The 17,667-nt window shown below is 34.9% G+C and overlaps 1 protein-coding gene across 2 annotated transcripts in view; it reads right to left on the reverse strand.

Moving 5' to 3' along the window:
• The window catches only part of AP3B1 (adaptor related protein complex 3 subunit beta 1), a 225,752-nt gene that overhangs the window by 38,140 nt on the left and 169,945 nt on the right, over positions 1-17,667 (reverse strand). For both annotated transcript variants that reach the window (XM_045566381.1, XM_045566382.1), the window contains exon 23: positions 3,205-3,436. In XM_045566381.1, coding sequence (XP_045422337.1) covers positions 3,205-3,436 — 232 coding nt within the window. The remainder of the gene's footprint in view (positions 1-3,204; positions 3,437-17,667) is intronic.

Genomic DNA, 17,667 nt, shown 5'->3' on the forward strand with positions numbered 1-17,667 from the left:
TGGGGTTTGGTCTTGTTTGTATCTGACATCACATTGGTAGCAAATGCTATCATCTCCAAAACATGATGGCATTCATGATTTAGATCTCTCTTCATCATGTATCCTTGTATTTCATTTGACAAAGTGACAGCTCTCAAGATGCCTTCTTGATAGCACTCTTTGACACTGTTTGATACCATCTTCAGCCTTAAGGTAATTAACTCTGAGCTTAGTGCCATCTTAATTCTGGAGAACAGTTCGTGATCAATGACATGTTTTATTATATAGATGCTTTAAGAGCAAAGTGATCAGCATAAAATTATTCACATAATGGATTTTTATAATATTTGGAGCCCGCTAAATTGGGAAAGCTTACTGAACTAGGTGACTATATTTGGACAATGCTTCTAGATTTTGCTGTTATATACTTATGATGGCTATGTAGAAAAGGCTGAACAATACTGGCTCTATTACACCACATCATTAATAATGAAAAATGAAATCTCATAGGATGCTACCTACTTTGATGTGACAGATGTATAGTAACTAGTAAAATCTTAGCTGAATTCAAATTTGTCAGCTGTTAACACAAAGTCACTGAATACAGTGCAGAGAGCTTAAGGCTATTCTTTGTGCCTTAAAAAAAAATCTCTTATATATTTGGTCCCTTTGGGAAAAAATGGCACACTATTCCTAATATTCTTGCAACAATCCAGTTTCATGCTAAAGGCAGGGCCAAATCTAGATAAAAATCATCACATATTAAAAAATAGACAAAAGTAAAACAGATTACTGACAAATAAGAAAATTGCTGGACTCCTTAATGTACATATGTACTTAATGAATAAAACAAAAATCTCACCTCTCTTATTTTACCAAAACATGAAATATGGTATTTGTTTGTTGCATTATTAAGATGTTTTTGGAGGACTGATTTACATATATCATAATCTATAACTGTACTGTAATCTATTGGTAATAGAGTGATGTTATACACAAATATATACCACACATGGGAAAGAACTCAGTATCTTGAAGGCATTCAATAAATGCCAACAAAATGAATGAAACATACAGTCATAAAAATTTGTCTAAGAATGAAAAAGAAAAGCTTATAACTAGCACTAAGGCAATGGTACACATTCATATTTTATTTCTGTGTTAAGGTCATACTGTGAAATTTATTATATTTATTTCTTCTATTCTACATAGGCCAACAAAAGGTCAGCTCATCAACTCATTATGCCAGCTCAAAGAAAAATTAATACTGTTCTACTGTTCTAACCTTTGGATAACATTTTCAACCTTCAGACCATTCATATATTAGCTGCTTGACACTTCTTAAACTAATTTTTTAACTAGGTAAAAAAGGCTGGATTACAAGCAATAAAAAAGAACACAAATTTGGATATTCTATAATTCCTTGGCAATATATTAACTTTACAAACTAATTAAATAAAAATTAGGATAAGTTGTATTTTTTAAATTGTCTTAATTATCAAAATATTAAGAAAAGATATTAAGTGGATTCTGAAAACAGCTTACTTCAACTCTACTTTTCTTTTCTTTGGTTGCTTATAAAACTTTACCAGGCTTTACTGATCAGAAATTGTTCTATTACTTTGAGTAAAAATATAACACAAAGAATGACTTCCTTTACTGAATGACTCATGAAAATACAGGAAGGAATTCAGCAATGCCAAAGAGCTCAGAGGAAGATGAAGAAAAATGGAATAGTGATGTGAGATAATGAGTAAAGAAGGCCCAATGACCAAATTTGAGTTCATGCTGGTCAAAAGGCTTTGTTCACCTGAACTATTATATTGTAAAAGGGAGCTATCTGGAAGCATTCTGACTATAACATTTGGAGGATACAATGACACACACCTTATATCACTTTTAAGTGAGTTTTTTCTGAAGCTTCTCTCAACTAAACCTTAGGACTGTCTCTACTTACCAAAAACCAGAAAGAATAGACATAGACATTCTAAATATTATACTACATCAAATTCAAAGTAAGACATATGACTGTTACACTTAATTTCTAAAGCCTATATTTTTTAGCAAAATACTTAAAAAATGCAAGGGGGATGATAAATGGCCACTGACACTTAGCTGGGAAGACAGTGTGATGCAATGGGCACAGAGGCAACCTGCAAAGCACAGGCTGCAACAATAGCTGCTGTTGCACGTGGGAATGAAGGACCAGTACTGCCATGTCTTATGCTTTCTTCTAAGGAAAGTGAGATTTCTTTTTTTAAATGTAAAAACATCTTGATTTTTAAATGATGGCAACAGATTAAAAATATTTAAAAACACGATATGAGTAAATACCAGTACTGTATTATGGGCTGTTCTATATTCTATACATAGAGAGGAAGACAAGCAGAATAATGTACATCCTCTCAGTCTTTGTTCCTTCCACTTTTTAATTTATGGAACGTGAAGGGAAACACAAAAGGGTCTTGAGATACGGGAGCACGGTATTCAAAAAGGCAGACTGATTTTCTTGCTTTTAATACACAATAAGCCACCTAAAATCATGCAGGGAATAAAGCTGACCAGGAAGAGAGGTGGGGGAAGGTGATGCAGATAGGTAAAATAGGATGACAATTTTGATTCTGCAGATCCATCTTTCATCACTACTGGTATTAGTATTGCTGGGACCTGATTCACTAAGGGCAAACAAATATATTTATCTTGTATGATAAATTCCGTTTATAAAGGGAAAACAAATATAAACTGAGTATACTAATAGTCAATAAGATAATATTCTAGGCCGGGCGCGGTGGCTCACGCCTGTAATCCTAGCACTCTGGGAGGCCGAGGGGGGTGGATCGCTTGAGATCAGGAGTTCGAGACCAGCCTGAGCAATAGTGAGACCCCGTCTCTACTAAAAAATAGAAATTATCTGGACAACTAAAAATATATAAAGAAAAAAATTAGCCGGGCATGGTGGCACATGCCTGTAGTCCCAGCTACTCGGGAGGCTGAGGCAGGAGGATTGCTCGAGCCCAGGAGTTTGAAGTTGCTGTGAGCTAGCCTGACACCATGGCACTCAATCTAGCCCGGGCAACAGAGTGAGACTCTGTCTCAAAAAAAAACAAAACAAAAAAAGATAATATTCTGTTTTACTTTTTTACTAAAAAATATTCTTTTGCTTTTAAAATGAACACATTCAGTTATCAAATATAGTTAAGATTTTAAATGAGAATCAATACTTACCTATTGGATTAAAAACATGCATTTGCATGCCTATAGGAAGTTTCTTTTCCCCTATGTGGATATTTTCTATCTTTTGATCAGTAGTATTATTCAATGTTATTTGTACAGAGACCATCTTATCACCAAAAATGCAAGGCTGTCTCGGAAAGTAATAATTGGCAGCTAGTCCTTTTCCACTCATTCGATGAAGCAGCACATGAGTTTTCATTGGTACAAAGACAGGAGTAGAGACCTATTGCGCATAGGAAAAAAAAAATGGTGAATTAGTGAATAAAGTTATTAATTCTTTTAGAAAATAAGAAAACATTTATGACATTTAATTCCTGGTTTCTCTGAAACATCATGAGTCACAATATCACACACATAGGTATTAGTCAGAAATGATATAAAAATGTAAAGCAAATGTCCTCAAGACAATATTAATTTTTTTCTGTACTCTGTATGCATATATTAAAATATTTTGACAATATAAGCCTAATAGAAGAGAATAATTTCAGTTATTAATATATAAATATACTAAATTTTTTCAGAGTTTATAAACTTAGTTTCTTTCCTAGATACTCTAGGATTTAGCTATCTTAGTGCTAATTTTCATATTAGTTTTAGCAGTTTTTGAGTTTCTTGGGTGTTTCAACTATAAGATAGTCTCATCTACCAATAATGGACATCTGTACCTTCATTTCCAATCTTGACTCTTTGAACAATTTTTCACTTGAATTTCTTTCACTGTAAACTGAAGACCATGACCTACCTATAGGTTAAGGTGGCTTCTTCCCTTGCTTTAATGATTAAAAAGATCTTTCCTACTTTGAGATCAGGTATGATTCACTCACATTTTCTTCTAGACCTTTCATGGTTTCAATTTTTTTAATTCATGTGGAATTGATTTAGCTATACGTCCTCTATATTTAATTATTTTTCTCCAAATATTGAAGCAATTATCCCTACATGAGCTAATGAATAGCCTTTCCTCAATGATTTGTACATGCAAACATTCTAATCATTTATGTACTAGGAGACATTTCTGGGCCTCAATTGATTTGTTAAACCAGTACCACATTGTTTTATTTTTTATAGCCCTACAATATAATTCAATTATCTCATAAAATAAATCTTTCCACATTTTCTTGTCAATATTTTCTTGGTTAATCATCTGTTTATCTTTCCATTGAATGTTGGACTCTATTCTTCCCTCAGTTTCATTTTGATTGGAATCACAGGCAGCAATTAAATGAAGAAACACTGTTCATTCTAAAACCATGTGCTAGCCATCTTTCCATTCAAAGTCTAAGTATTGCACATTAGGCTTGACCTGACATGGGCAAATTTTTTTAAAAAAATCAATTCGTAATTAAACAGGCCTAATCAAGATTTTTTCCCTAACAAGTATGCTCTCCCGACTAGGTTATCCATTATAATTGTGAGAGTACATATCAATCTTAACATTAAACATGTTCACTATGCCATTCACACCTGATATTAAAAACTTAGTAATCTCAATAACTTAAAATCCAACAAAAATCTAAGTTAAATATATACAAAATGATAAATAATGCCTTCTAACATCATTTAAACACAGTATTCTTTCTCAAAAAGCTCTTTTAAGTACGGGCTATTAAAAATAATCATAAAAATTTACAGGAGAGTTTATTTATAAAATATAATAAACAGATAAATTTTAAATTTTGGTTATATAAAGTAACGGAACAACTGGTCTATTCATTCTATGTTAGCTTTTTAATGGTGTTAATAACAGTCTAGCATTTTCAGTTTTCAAATCACTTTGATTTCTAAGCTTGGGTTCTTTTCCTGAAATAAAAATTATTTTCAAAACTTCTGTTTCAATGCTCACTCTAAGTTCTATCATCATGAATTCTCAGATTAGCATAACCCAAGATAACAATCCTTAGCAGTGAACACTCACTCAAAGATAGAGTAGGCATCTAAATACACAAAATGTGCGTACATACATGTCTGTGTATATATACACATATATGTTAATATATATTTATATTCAGCCAAAAATCTTTTTTCCACATAAGTTCCCATGCCACTGAGGCTATGATAATCAACCTTAAACACAATCTCTTTACTGGCTAATTATATTTTTCAGTATCATATGTTTGTTCTCTTAATTAGATGGTTAGCACATGGGAGACAATGACTAGGTCTTACTTTTTTTTTCTACATTGTTCCAAAGACTCAGTTATGATTAAATCATCAAATAGGTGTTGTGGCTAGTTTTATCCTGTGGAAACTCATAAAAGTTTGGGCTATATATAATATGGGGAAAGAATGCCAAAACTGTAATCTAAAAGGGAGGACTATTTGAAAGTTGGAGAGAGGCAAGGGTAGAGTAGTGTGGGCAAAGTAGAATAGAAGCAAGGGTTTGGTTCACAAGCAGCCAGAAGTAGTAATCTAAATATCACACAAGGGGCTTAGACGTACGCCTTTAGTCATTTAAGAGAAATTAATAAGTCTTGGTTAATTTACTACTGATTCTCTTTCTCAGTCTAATACTGGGACACATGGTCCAAACATTTGTTTTTTTCTGCCTTCTCTCAAAATTCTGCAGCTTTATATAATTGTTAAAAAAGAAGTTAAGGGATGTATAAAGGAATAAAAACAGTAGAATTTTCTCCACTCATTCTTTCCACACTCAACTAAGTACAAGGTAAGAAGCATTCCGTAATGAATTCAATATCTAATAAAGGCCCAAAGCCCTCCTTAAAAATCCTCAAAGGTTATCTGTGATAACATGGAGAGGTCTATGTACTTTCTTCCACAATAAACAGGATCATAAATGACACTTTGTGATAATAGTATATATTTGTTAAACTACAAAAAGGGACTAAATGAAAGTGTCTGATTGCTTTTTTACCTTTGTTTCCTAAGTACATACAAGTCATCTTAAGCCAGTCTTCTCCAATATCTAGATAAACTACATAGGTGATACTTTGTTAAATGAAAACAGTGGTTTCCATAAATCCTTCAACTTTTTCCATACATAATATACTTAATCCTGACAGAAAAGCAAGACTTTAGTACAATATTTTGCACATCAGATACCTATGTTCCAGAATTATATATAACATCCGTGGCTGCTTGTATTCTAAGATGCTAATTGCAAAATGGCTTTTCTTTTTTTTTTTAATTTCAGCTCTTTATGGGGGTAAAATGGCTTTTCTGACTTCACATTTTATAAATATCAACAATTTTATTAGATGTACAAAAAAAAAAAAGGTTAAAGCTACATTAATTCCAGCCAGAGCAAGAACGAGATCCTATCTCTACAAAAAATAGAAAATTTAGCCAAGCATGGTGGCACATGTCTGTAGTGCCAGCTATTTGGGAGGCTGAGGCAGGAGGATCACTTGAGCCCCCAAGTTTGAGGTGCAGTGAACTATGATGGAGCCAGGTAACAGAGAGCCTATCTAAAAAAAAAAAAAAAAAAGAAAAGAAAAGAAAAAAAAGTACATTAATTATTGAATGACCTAGATTTGGACTGTGAAAATAAGGGTTTAAGAAAAAAGAAAGAACTTTAACAAATCTAAACACAACCTCTAGGGCAATGGTTGGGCAAACTACAGCCCATAAGCCAAATATGGCCTGTTGCCCATTTTTATCAAGTTTCATTGGAACACAACTCTACTCACTTCATTTACATATTGTCTATGGCTGCTTTTTTGCTCTACAATGGTGAGTAGTTGCAATGCCTAAAATGTTTAATATCTGGGCCCTTTACAAAAAAAGTCTGCTGACCTCTGATCTAGGGGCACAAATGTTACATCCTTCCCACTCTAATCTCCTTCCCTTGCTGTTGGGGAACAAGTCTCTCTACAGGTCTCACATCTGAGCAAAGGCATTAACAACTTTGCTCCTGAAACTCTTTTCAAGGATGTTTATATAGCAAACAGCCTCTGGAAGATGGAGATAATACCTCCTCCTGGGGCAGGTGATAGATCTGTTTGTTGTCAAGAATTATAAAGATAAAATCTTCTTCTGGGGCAAAGGTTGGACAGATTTGCTAACAGCCCCTTATAAAAGCCTGGAATCTTCTATACTCAGGTTCCTCTCCTGTAAGCAACACACTGCATGTGTTAACATCACCTGGCCTTCATCATGTGGGAATCGGGGTTCAGAGAAGTGCAAATGATGTTACTCTGGCTACTGGTATTGCTGTGAGTAATAAATTTCCCGTGTCTCTGACCTAGGAGTCTTGTGTCTTCTACCAGTATCTACGAAATTGTTGCAGGTTAACTTGTTAGCCTGCAAACAGGGTAACATCTCAGATCCTTTACAGTTCTTCTTTTTTTGAGACAGAGTCTTGCTCTGTTGCCCCTGCTAGAGTGCTGTGGTGTCAGCCTAGCTCACAGCAACCTCAAAGTCCTGGGCTCAAGCAATTCTTCTGCCTCAGCCTCCCGAGTAGCTGGGACTACAGGCATGTGCCACCATGCCTGGCTAATTTTATATATATTTTTTTAGTTGTCCAGATAATTTCTATGTTTTAGTAGAGACAGGGTCTTGCTCTTGCTCAGGCTGGTCTCAAACTCCTGACCTCGAGCAATCCTCCTGCCTTGGCCTCCCAGAGTGCTAGGATTACAGGCGTGAGCCACCATGCCCGGCCCCTTTACAGTTCTTGATAACCATTTTTTTTTGTCATTCAATAATTCTTAAAGCCACTTATTTCAAACAGCTAAATTAACACTTAGTAAGACCATCATATACAGTTGTGGAGTGACATCTGACTGAAGAAGGGGTGGATAGGAGCTAAAAATACAGTTTGTATTCCAAAGGTGGCTTTTTTGAAATCTGCACAATGGTACCATATCGGCTGTTTTTGCTAAGGAGAATATAGATTTACATAGCAGAGACTGCATTTTTCTTTTGGCTTTCCTTCGTGAAAGTCCATGTTATGACTTGGTTAATTATTTCTATGGGTTTCTGAAGTATCACAAAATGTTCTCACAGTTGACAACAAAGCATTAAGTAAGTCCTATGACAATGAAGAATAAGAAGAATTCAGTGTTTCAGGGTTGCTTTTGTTTGGATCAAAACTAAGTGCTGGTCTTTTGAGGGAGCTTTGCCCCCACTGCTTTACACTGCAGTGGTTATGTGTGGGACAGTCTGCCCAACACACTCGACTATTACCTAGAAACCCTGCCACACTCAGTATTTGATGGAGCTGGTGTGTTCTGATGCCACCTCATGACCTGGCCACAGTTAACCGCTTCAGGAATGGATACCTGGAATAATGAGTGTCTTTCCTAAGATTTTTGGATTTGGGACCTAAGAATTTCAGCCAGGCTCTCTCAAGTGGCTAAAATTCTGAGATTTAAAATTCTAATGTTGTCTGTGGCCACGTTTCCCACCACATTGTTCAATGAGAAAAAAGAATAAAGTAAATTTCAAAGAAGAGCATAGATAAAAGATAGAAAGACCAGCTGGTAACTTTGGTCTGGACGGTTCTTGAGTGCTAGACATATTCCCACATACTCCTGCCCTTGCTGAAGCTTGGTTTTCCTTCCTGTAATTTTCTTTTTTTTTTTTTTTTTGCTTAAGCTAGTGCAAATTGCATTTCTATCATTTATCTCCCCGACCCTGCTATGGATTGGGATTAGTCAGATTTCAGGACACTAATTGGAGGGAGAAATAAGCTTGTAATGGAAGAATATGCTCTCTTGCCCCTCTCTGTACAGTGGCGGTAGGTAGAAACCATGAGATCAGAGACTCAGGTTTGGCCTTTGATTAGACTGAACCATATCTATCTGCCATATCTGTAGGTCAAAACCAGTCAAATTATCAACTCCATATGGTTCACTAATGACTTGCTTTGGTTCAAGGCTACTTAAGCCTACCTTCAACAGAAGAGAAGACTTCTTGATAAACTCCATCCTAACTCACTGGAGTTCTATATTAGGCTTGAAGGGCAAGGCCCACACTAATAACAAAGTACTAGTTTGCCTTTCTTTTTTTCTTTTTTTTTGAGACAGAGTCTCACTCTGTTGCCTGGGCTAGAGTGCAGTGGTGTCATCACAGCTCACTGCAACCTTAAACTCGGGGGCCCAAGTGATCCTCCTGCCTCAGCCTCCTGAGTAGCTGGGACTCCAGCTGGGGCTCCAAGAGGCCCAGCTAATTTTCTATTTTTAGTAGAGACGGGATCTCGAACTCCTGAGCTCAAGCAATCTTCTTGCCTTGGCCTCCCACAGTGCTAGGATGATAGGCGTGAGCCACCGTGCCCGGCCTATTTTGCTTTTCTTTGTCCTCTGACCCTAAGTGGTCTCTTGGGCATTTGGGGGAGAAAGGTGGTTATGTGAAAGAATTAGGTATTTCACAGCCCTCTGTCCTTTAAGAACACCATTATTTCAAACACAAAGTAACCACTAATCATTAATTTTTTAATTCTTCTTTCATCTAACCAACATTTATTGAATTAGTTGTGCCAACCACTGTACTAAGGAGTATGATACAGAGACAAAGTATCCCAGTCCTCAAGATTACAGTTTAGCTAAGGAGAACTAAGTAAATCAACCAGTGTGATAAATGCCATGACAGAGTTAGGCTCAGTGGACTAGAAGAACACACAAGGTATAGCTGATATGTGAGGGAGAGATCAAGGAAGGAATCCACAGTTATGTGAACGAACTAAGTAAAGTCTGGCTACTTCTATCTCTACTGTTACCATCCTGGTCTGAGCCACCACCATTTCTCATCTGGATTATTCCAACAGCCTCCTAACTGGTCTCTTTGCTTCTACTTCTGCATCCTACTCAACACAGACTGAACTGCTATGTTGAATCTATTCTGAACAGAGTAGCCAGAATGAGTCAGTTAAAATTACATCATGTCACTCCTCTGCTCAGAACCCTGTAACGGTTCCCAATTCTCAGAGAGTAAATGCCAAGAATCCTTAGAGGCCTAAGGATCCTTAGAAGGCCTCACGTGCCCAGGCTCCCTGTGTCTTCCTGATCTCATTTCCTATTACTCTTGAACCCACTGTTCACTCCACTGCAGTCACCCTGACTTCCTTTCTATTCTTTGCATATGCCCGTAATGCTTCCACCACAGGCCCTTGGCACTGTTTATTCCCTCTGCCTACAGTGCACTTTCTCCAGATGTGCACATGGTTCAACTCTGATGTCTTTGTTCAAATGTTACCTTCTTCATGGGGTTTAACCCATTTGTGTGTCCCCCTTCTGATTCCTTTTTCTTTCTCCATAGCCACACAATATCTTCTCTGACATAATATATGTAATTTACTTATTTATTATGTTGATTCTTCCCATCTACTCCCCATTTTTATGCTCAATGTATAAAAATAATTTTATCCTTTTTCAGAACTCAAAGCATAATTTTACTATTTTAAATGATTATAGAGATTTGCAAATCATATACCTCTAGTGTTGGTCATAACTATATTCAATGCTGAGCGCTCAATTATAACACTCTACCCCAAAATACTACAGTCTTATAGGAGCACACTATGGTGATAAGTGGAGATTATCAATATCAATATTTGTTGTTTGTAGGATATGACTTGACTTGAAATTTTCTATTACATATAATTGCAAACATTGGGAAAAATATCATATTTCTTCGAGGCATTCACAATGAACAACTTATTCACTAGAAGGACTTCTATAATACAAACACTAATTCTCAAAATGTCTAGTTTTAGGTATAAGCATTATTTTAATGAAACTTCTATAAACAGAATAAGATGAAAGACAACGTTTGAAAACATTAGTTTTGATTTAATTGTTTAACTACTAATGTTCAAAAATTAAAAATTTAGGTGCATTATAAGCAAATGATATGGGTCATCTTCACTATGATTCTCGAGGAGGTAATTAGTTCAATAACTGCAGTAACTCTAAAATAAAAAGCCTCCCCCAAGAGTTAACAGAACAAAAAGCATAGAGTAACAATGAGATAATCCTCTACAAATCTTTACACAGCATATGTTTAAATAATAAAAGTCGTTTGTGTACCTTTAGATGGTTTATGAAAATAAGCAATCAATTCTGCAGATACAACATTATTTCTAAAGGAAATCTATGTGACTCATGATGCCTGTAGATACACTGAGACAAACCACACATATTTTATCAGTTTATTACAGTAAGCAAATAAGCGTGGAATGAGAGTGCACATAACTGTCTACTTAGCGCTTACTGAAACATTTATAAGAGCTGTTATCTCCCTAATAACAGACAGACAGCGTGCAATTTTAGAGAGGAGAAAAGCTTCATATTTTTTAACACTTCACTAAAAAGTAACTGAAGAGTGTAAAATGAAAAATACTCTGTGCAGTTAGCTGGTAATGGACCATATTATCAACTCAAGTTAGATTTATAGGATACAAACTAGTCACTAATAGTTATTTTATGACATAGCATGTCTGCTTTTTCTGAGATTATTAAGATTAAAGTTGTAAAACTTCTTTTGAACATAGCTGTTCAAAATGATTGAATTATAAAATTTAAAATGAGATTTGAAAAATAAAACATGGAATATCAAGTGTCTTAGAATAAACCTTCTTCAGCATCTGCATTACTATTTCCAAAATGACATCTCCACATAAAGCTTTATGAAAACAATGTTTTCCAACCTTTTATGCTTTAATCCATATTCAGTTAATCAGTCATTAAGTATCATCAATCTATTCTGGTTTTGAATTTCAAAAACATGAAGATCTACAGTATATAAAATGCTCTTTGTATCTAGTTTTGTTTGTCTTATTTTACAGCAGTGTCTATTTAGACATATGATTTATAAAAATGATGAGGTAAGAAAATAGCTATAAACAGAGATACAGCTTCATCTTTAAAACTAGTACTTTTAAACCAATGTATGTCTCAATTGATAACAGTTGTAATGCAGAAGGCCACAGTATTGTCTTATTTACCCTGTAAATTGTAGAAAGTAAGTCATTATTTTACCTTCAATCCACTGCATTGAGCCTAGTACCTAGCATAGGATTAAGAAAAAGTAAACGGCAAATTTGCTTAACTCTTACGTGTAAGAATAGGCTCAAAGAAATATATGTGACTTTTCCAGCAAATATTGCTCCAAATAAATAGTTTTTAATCCTAAAGATAACTTCTTCCTTATGTATATAAATTTAGATATCCTAGAAAATAATCATGATAATTTCTCATATTTTACTAATCAGTACACATTATAAAAAACATGAGACTTTCTTATCTCTTATTTTGGTAAAATCAATGTATGTCAAAATATATATTTGCAGAAAGATCTGAACACATAATGAACAAACATTTAATGAACATCTTAATTCATACACGGTGTTAAGCAGGCACCAGCAAACTGCCTGTAGGTCAAATCTGGTCCATTGCCTATTTTTGTACAGCCTGTGCACTAAGAATGGCTTTTACATTTTCAAATGGCTCAAAAATCAAAAGAAAAACATTTGTAACATTAAAATTATATTAAATTCATATTTCAGTGTCTATAAATAGAGTTTTATGGGAACACAGACACACTCATTCACTTATCTATTGTCTGTGGCTCCTTTTGTACTACAGTGGCAGAGTTGGGTGGTTATGGCCGGCAAAGCCGAAAATATTTACTGTCTGGTTCTTTACAAAGTTTGTTGAACCCTGGTATAGGATATACTCAATTTACATTAGTTTTGAGATAAGGAGGAAATTATAATATCCCATGTTTTCTGTAAGCTTCACTGTCAATACATTTAATACCTTTTATAAATCTGAAGTCTAGAATGATGCATATGTATTTTTTATTTATCACTTACATGGAAAAACAGTACCAGAACCATGGATACAGATACGTTATACTATTCATAGATATTTTCTACTATTCTTTTTTATATTTCTTTTCCTACTTTTCATTTAAGGGTACTAGTAAAAACAGACTGAGTTTGATTTTCAAAGTGTTCAACACAATTTTCCAATAACTGGTTATAATGACTTCCATTAGAACCCAGAACATTTTACAGAAGCACAAAACAATTATGTGTTGTGTTGCTACTTGACAGATGTGATAATCATTTGATCTTAGTAGTTCTATTGCTTTTTCATTAACAATATCAATGATATAATATCTTTAAAAAGTTAGTCTCTTCTCCCATCATAACGAAGCTCAGAACCTTGGCATTATCTTTGACATCCTCCTTATTTCCTTCCAATAATTAATTAGATAAGTTTTCTGTCTCTTGTATTCATTCCTCTTTTCTGTTCCTCTACCACCAGCTTAGGCCATCTTCATTGACACTTACGACATTTTTTAATCTTTTCTTTTTTTCAAATTGCAAAAAGTACGATAGGCACGAGTAAGGAAGTAAGTTAAGATTTCAGAGTTGAAATAAAAGGATGTATAGGTGAAGTTCAGGGAAGGTGAAGTTATTAGAGGCTATGGGGTCACATATTGCCAGGTTGTTAATAGGAACACTGAGGTCTTCCAGGATGATGGTGAGCTGCAGAGATTATGTATGAGATGCGAAGATCTTCACTGAATGTGGGTAAGTGATTAAGAGAGCCAAAGAGAAGAATGATGACAAAGGGAAGAGGGCACAATAAGATGGAATGGGTCCCAGAAAAGTAAGGGATATGAGGATGAAAACTGAATGACCTGAAAGGAACAGTTGTGGAGCTTCGCACAAACAATCCTACTGGTAATAATGATTTCTTCCAAGACAGAATTATAGGCCATTATGAGTGAGGTCATGCTGAAAAGATATACTATAGGACCTCAAGATCCAAATGGAGATTCTCAGAGAAAGGCTAGGCTAGGTGATAGTACTTTACAAAAGTGTGTCAGGGAAAGTGTTGGCTGTTCTACATATTTCAGAGATGGGACAATTGCTTCTAAAAGCTGGCTGTGCTACCTTGCATTTAAGTGAATTGTGACTTAGGTGACATGGATCTTATCTACATGAGTAGAGATAGGAAAAGAAGTACATTTTAGTTGGTATACAAATTGGAAAGGGAGTTTTATTATGAGTATGTTAATATTAAGTCACAGACCCCTCTAGGGATGCTTTTTGTGAATCTGACAGAAGAGAAAAGGTTCTTTACACATCACAGATGCCAGTCTGGAAGTTGTGGAGAAATTCGTGACACAGGGCAAGGATGGGAAAATGGGTCCTCTGAGGCCATAGGAATCAACCTCTCTCTCATAAACATTTCTTCTTCCTGATATGTGTGTAAATATTTCAAATTCTTCAGTGAGGAGACAGGGATGGGGAGAACTTGATTTTGCTACACAGGAACCTTAGATTCTTTGGAGTCCAAGTTCGTGGGAACAAAGCCTTCTGATGACCTGGTTTTCTTTACAGTGAAGCCACCTGGCTACAAAACTCTTCCTGGGTCAAGTCCTGCACTGGAGCCTCACTGCTTGCACTCTGGTACAGGTATGTTGTTCTCAGGCTATACTTATTTTTAACATATGAAACATTTTTCTTCAGAAGCAAGAAAGGTTATTGCTTCTTTCTTGTCAGGCAGAGTTAGGGTTGGCAGTGGCAAGAAAGAAAACACTATATTTTTAAGTTAGGAGACCTCCAAATGATTTCATGAGAAGAAAATCATTTAACTTCTCTAAGCTTGAATTTGTACATTAAAGGGTAATAGTACCTAATTAATAGGAGTCTTTTATGAGGAGTCAGTGAGATACTGCATGTGGAAGCCCTTTGTTGATGAAAGTACCCTTCTTTAATTACAAAATATAATGTTTATTAGCATAAGACAAAAAAAATAGTGGCAAACATTGGAATTTAATATTTGTATGTATCCCTTCTGTAAAGCAATATGCTATAATTTATTTTTCATAAACACAAAATATACCTTATGATAAGAAAAGTAAAGGTCAGTAATGTAAGCTAGTGGAGAGATTTTTTTTCTCTTCAGGGAACTATATGAAGTGCAAATTACCAGCATGAATTCTTTCTTTCCAAAGATTAATGACAGGTGAGGAAATGTGTTGAATGTTGTCATTTTAATCAGTATCCTTAGCAAACAATAACTTTCAAAAATAAATCAATCACATGAAATTAGGATTGTCTTCAAAATATCAGTTACTTAATACTAGATGTCTGAAAGTGTATTTCAGGTGATAATTGTACAAGCATACATCATAAAGCAAAGGAATCTCAAAAATTTTGAATGCCGCAACATCACAGGAGACTACCACACCTTGAGGCAGTATTTTACACTTCTTTACTTCACTGGGATGACATTATTAATAAAATTTCTACCATCTACCTGTCTGTCCTCAGTACTGAAATTATAGAATCCCACTTTTACACTAATTAAAAGGAATTACCTCTAAGTATCTGGACATGTTGAAAAGACCAGTGAAGAATACTAGTAAGAAAAAAAGTAATGAAGGTAACCCGAGACAGCGGGATGGGGTATTAGTCAGGATGTCAGGTGATCTGGGTTATAGTTTCAAGTCAGCCATATGACAGTAGTGAGACTGTAGCTAAACCACAACCCCACTGGACTTGTTTTTCTCTTCTGTGAAATGGGGCTAATTATACATATCCTGTCTGTTTCACTGAGTTGTGAGGATCAAATGAGATTGTATATGTGAAATTGATTTTTATACTGTGAAAGTTCAATAAAAGGCATTATTTGGATTATTAGTAAATTGAGTTTTCAGGCAATGTTAAAACACCAATCTGTCAGATAACACAGGGTCATGAGGTTAAAAGTGCATATCAAAAAGCTTAATCACCATTGGAAGAAGGCTTTTATAACAATATTGCTGTATTTATGGATAGTACCATCCAAAGGCCTTTAAAAAAGTAATCTTTTCCCCCATGTCCTCTCTCCCCCCTCTGTTAGTCGTGGGTGAAGCGGACTGTTCTCTAAAAGGTTTCTAAATGATGTTGATGTTAAAAAATATAGTATCACCATTTAACAGCCTTTTAAAGAGCAGTCCCCAGTACGGTCTTTGTTAACAACTGAGGGAGGAAGGGACTATTTTTTCAAAGGCTTTTAGAGGATGTTGTTAAAAGAATATATAGTGACATCATTTAAAAGCCTTTTAAATAATAGTCCTCCTTCCTTCCCAATTGTAATGTCCTTGGCTTTCATTTATTTTGTACTGCAAGCCGAAAATGGACAAGCCAACATATTATTGGCTATGGCAGGCATTTGTTGAATGGAGAATGATGCATTGCTTTTAAAAAGGTCGGTGTCCAGAAATAAATCCAACTCTTCTAGAACATAGTTCCATTTCGATACAGGATATTGCCCACCCACCTTATCATCAAGTTGTTGTACCTTTTGCTTGTTTTCCCTGTGAGTTTACTAAAACAAGATACCATGTAAACAGGAAAGGAGTCATAGCTAAGTCATTCCAAGATTTCCTATGGCATGAATGCAGTCCCCCAATCTACTGCTACTTGAGTTAAATTTCCACTCAATTTATGGCAAAATCTAACTGTTAGCTCCTATTCTGTTGTCTATATTAAACTATTTCTGGCCACTGTTCCTCTTATTTCAGACTTTTCTCACTAGGAGATACCAGTGGATACTTAGGGTTCCTCTCCATACACAGCTCCTGGGGAAGGGAAAAAGGAAACCAATCATTTGGTTTAAATCATGAAACCTGACAGAAGTGTAAGCCTTGAGACAGGTTAGCTCTGATTAACCATCTTTTACATAACATACCAAACAAAAAAGAATTAGCCAGAGAAATAATCATAGAATGTGAAACAATTTTCCGTCTCCTCTTGTGTTGGGGTCTTTTCAGAAAAGTGTCACTTCTTTTTAAGAACAAGATTTCATAGATCCATGACACTTTGATGAAAAAATAAGCCTTCAGAAAAAATCTGGAAGTACAGCCCTCCAAACATACTGTATATTAATCCTAAATTTTAGTGTGCCCTTACTTTTTGCCAATCTTGTACACAGAACTCACTCAAGTTAGTTCTATGATTTACTTCAATCATAGTAAATCATTATTTATTAAATACTTATAATTTACTGTCATAAATCATATTATTTAGTTAAATATCAATTACTACCTACAATATCGATGCTCAGGTCAAGTTCCAATTTGTCTGTTCAACTCTTCCTGACCCTTCTCCAACCCATAATGATCTTAATGACATTTCATTTTGACATTTTTTATAATTTAGATTTCATATTATTTAACCCCATGCATACTCTTATGTAACTAACAAAGTGCTAAGCCTAGACAACAATACTTTCTTTATTATCTAATAATTTAATAGCAAGCAAAAAGGAATTAGCCAGGGAAACAATCATAGGATATGAATCATGTTCTTGCATGATTTTTGAAAAATATAAATAACTTTTAAATTCTCTGTTGCCTTAATAGTACCAGTGAGTTAGTTATTTGTGCCTACAATTATATATGATAGTACTTACATATTTAAAAATATTTTAAAACCACTGCATAAAAATGTCATTTGAGATTTATTTCTCCATTTTCTAATGAGATAAATCAATG

Source organism: Lemur catta, chromosome 12, assembly GCF_020740605.2.
Source record: "Lemur catta isolate mLemCat1 chromosome 12, mLemCat1.pri, whole genome shotgun sequence".
Taxonomy (NCBI): domain Eukaryota; kingdom Metazoa; phylum Chordata; class Mammalia; order Primates; family Lemuridae; genus Lemur; species Lemur catta.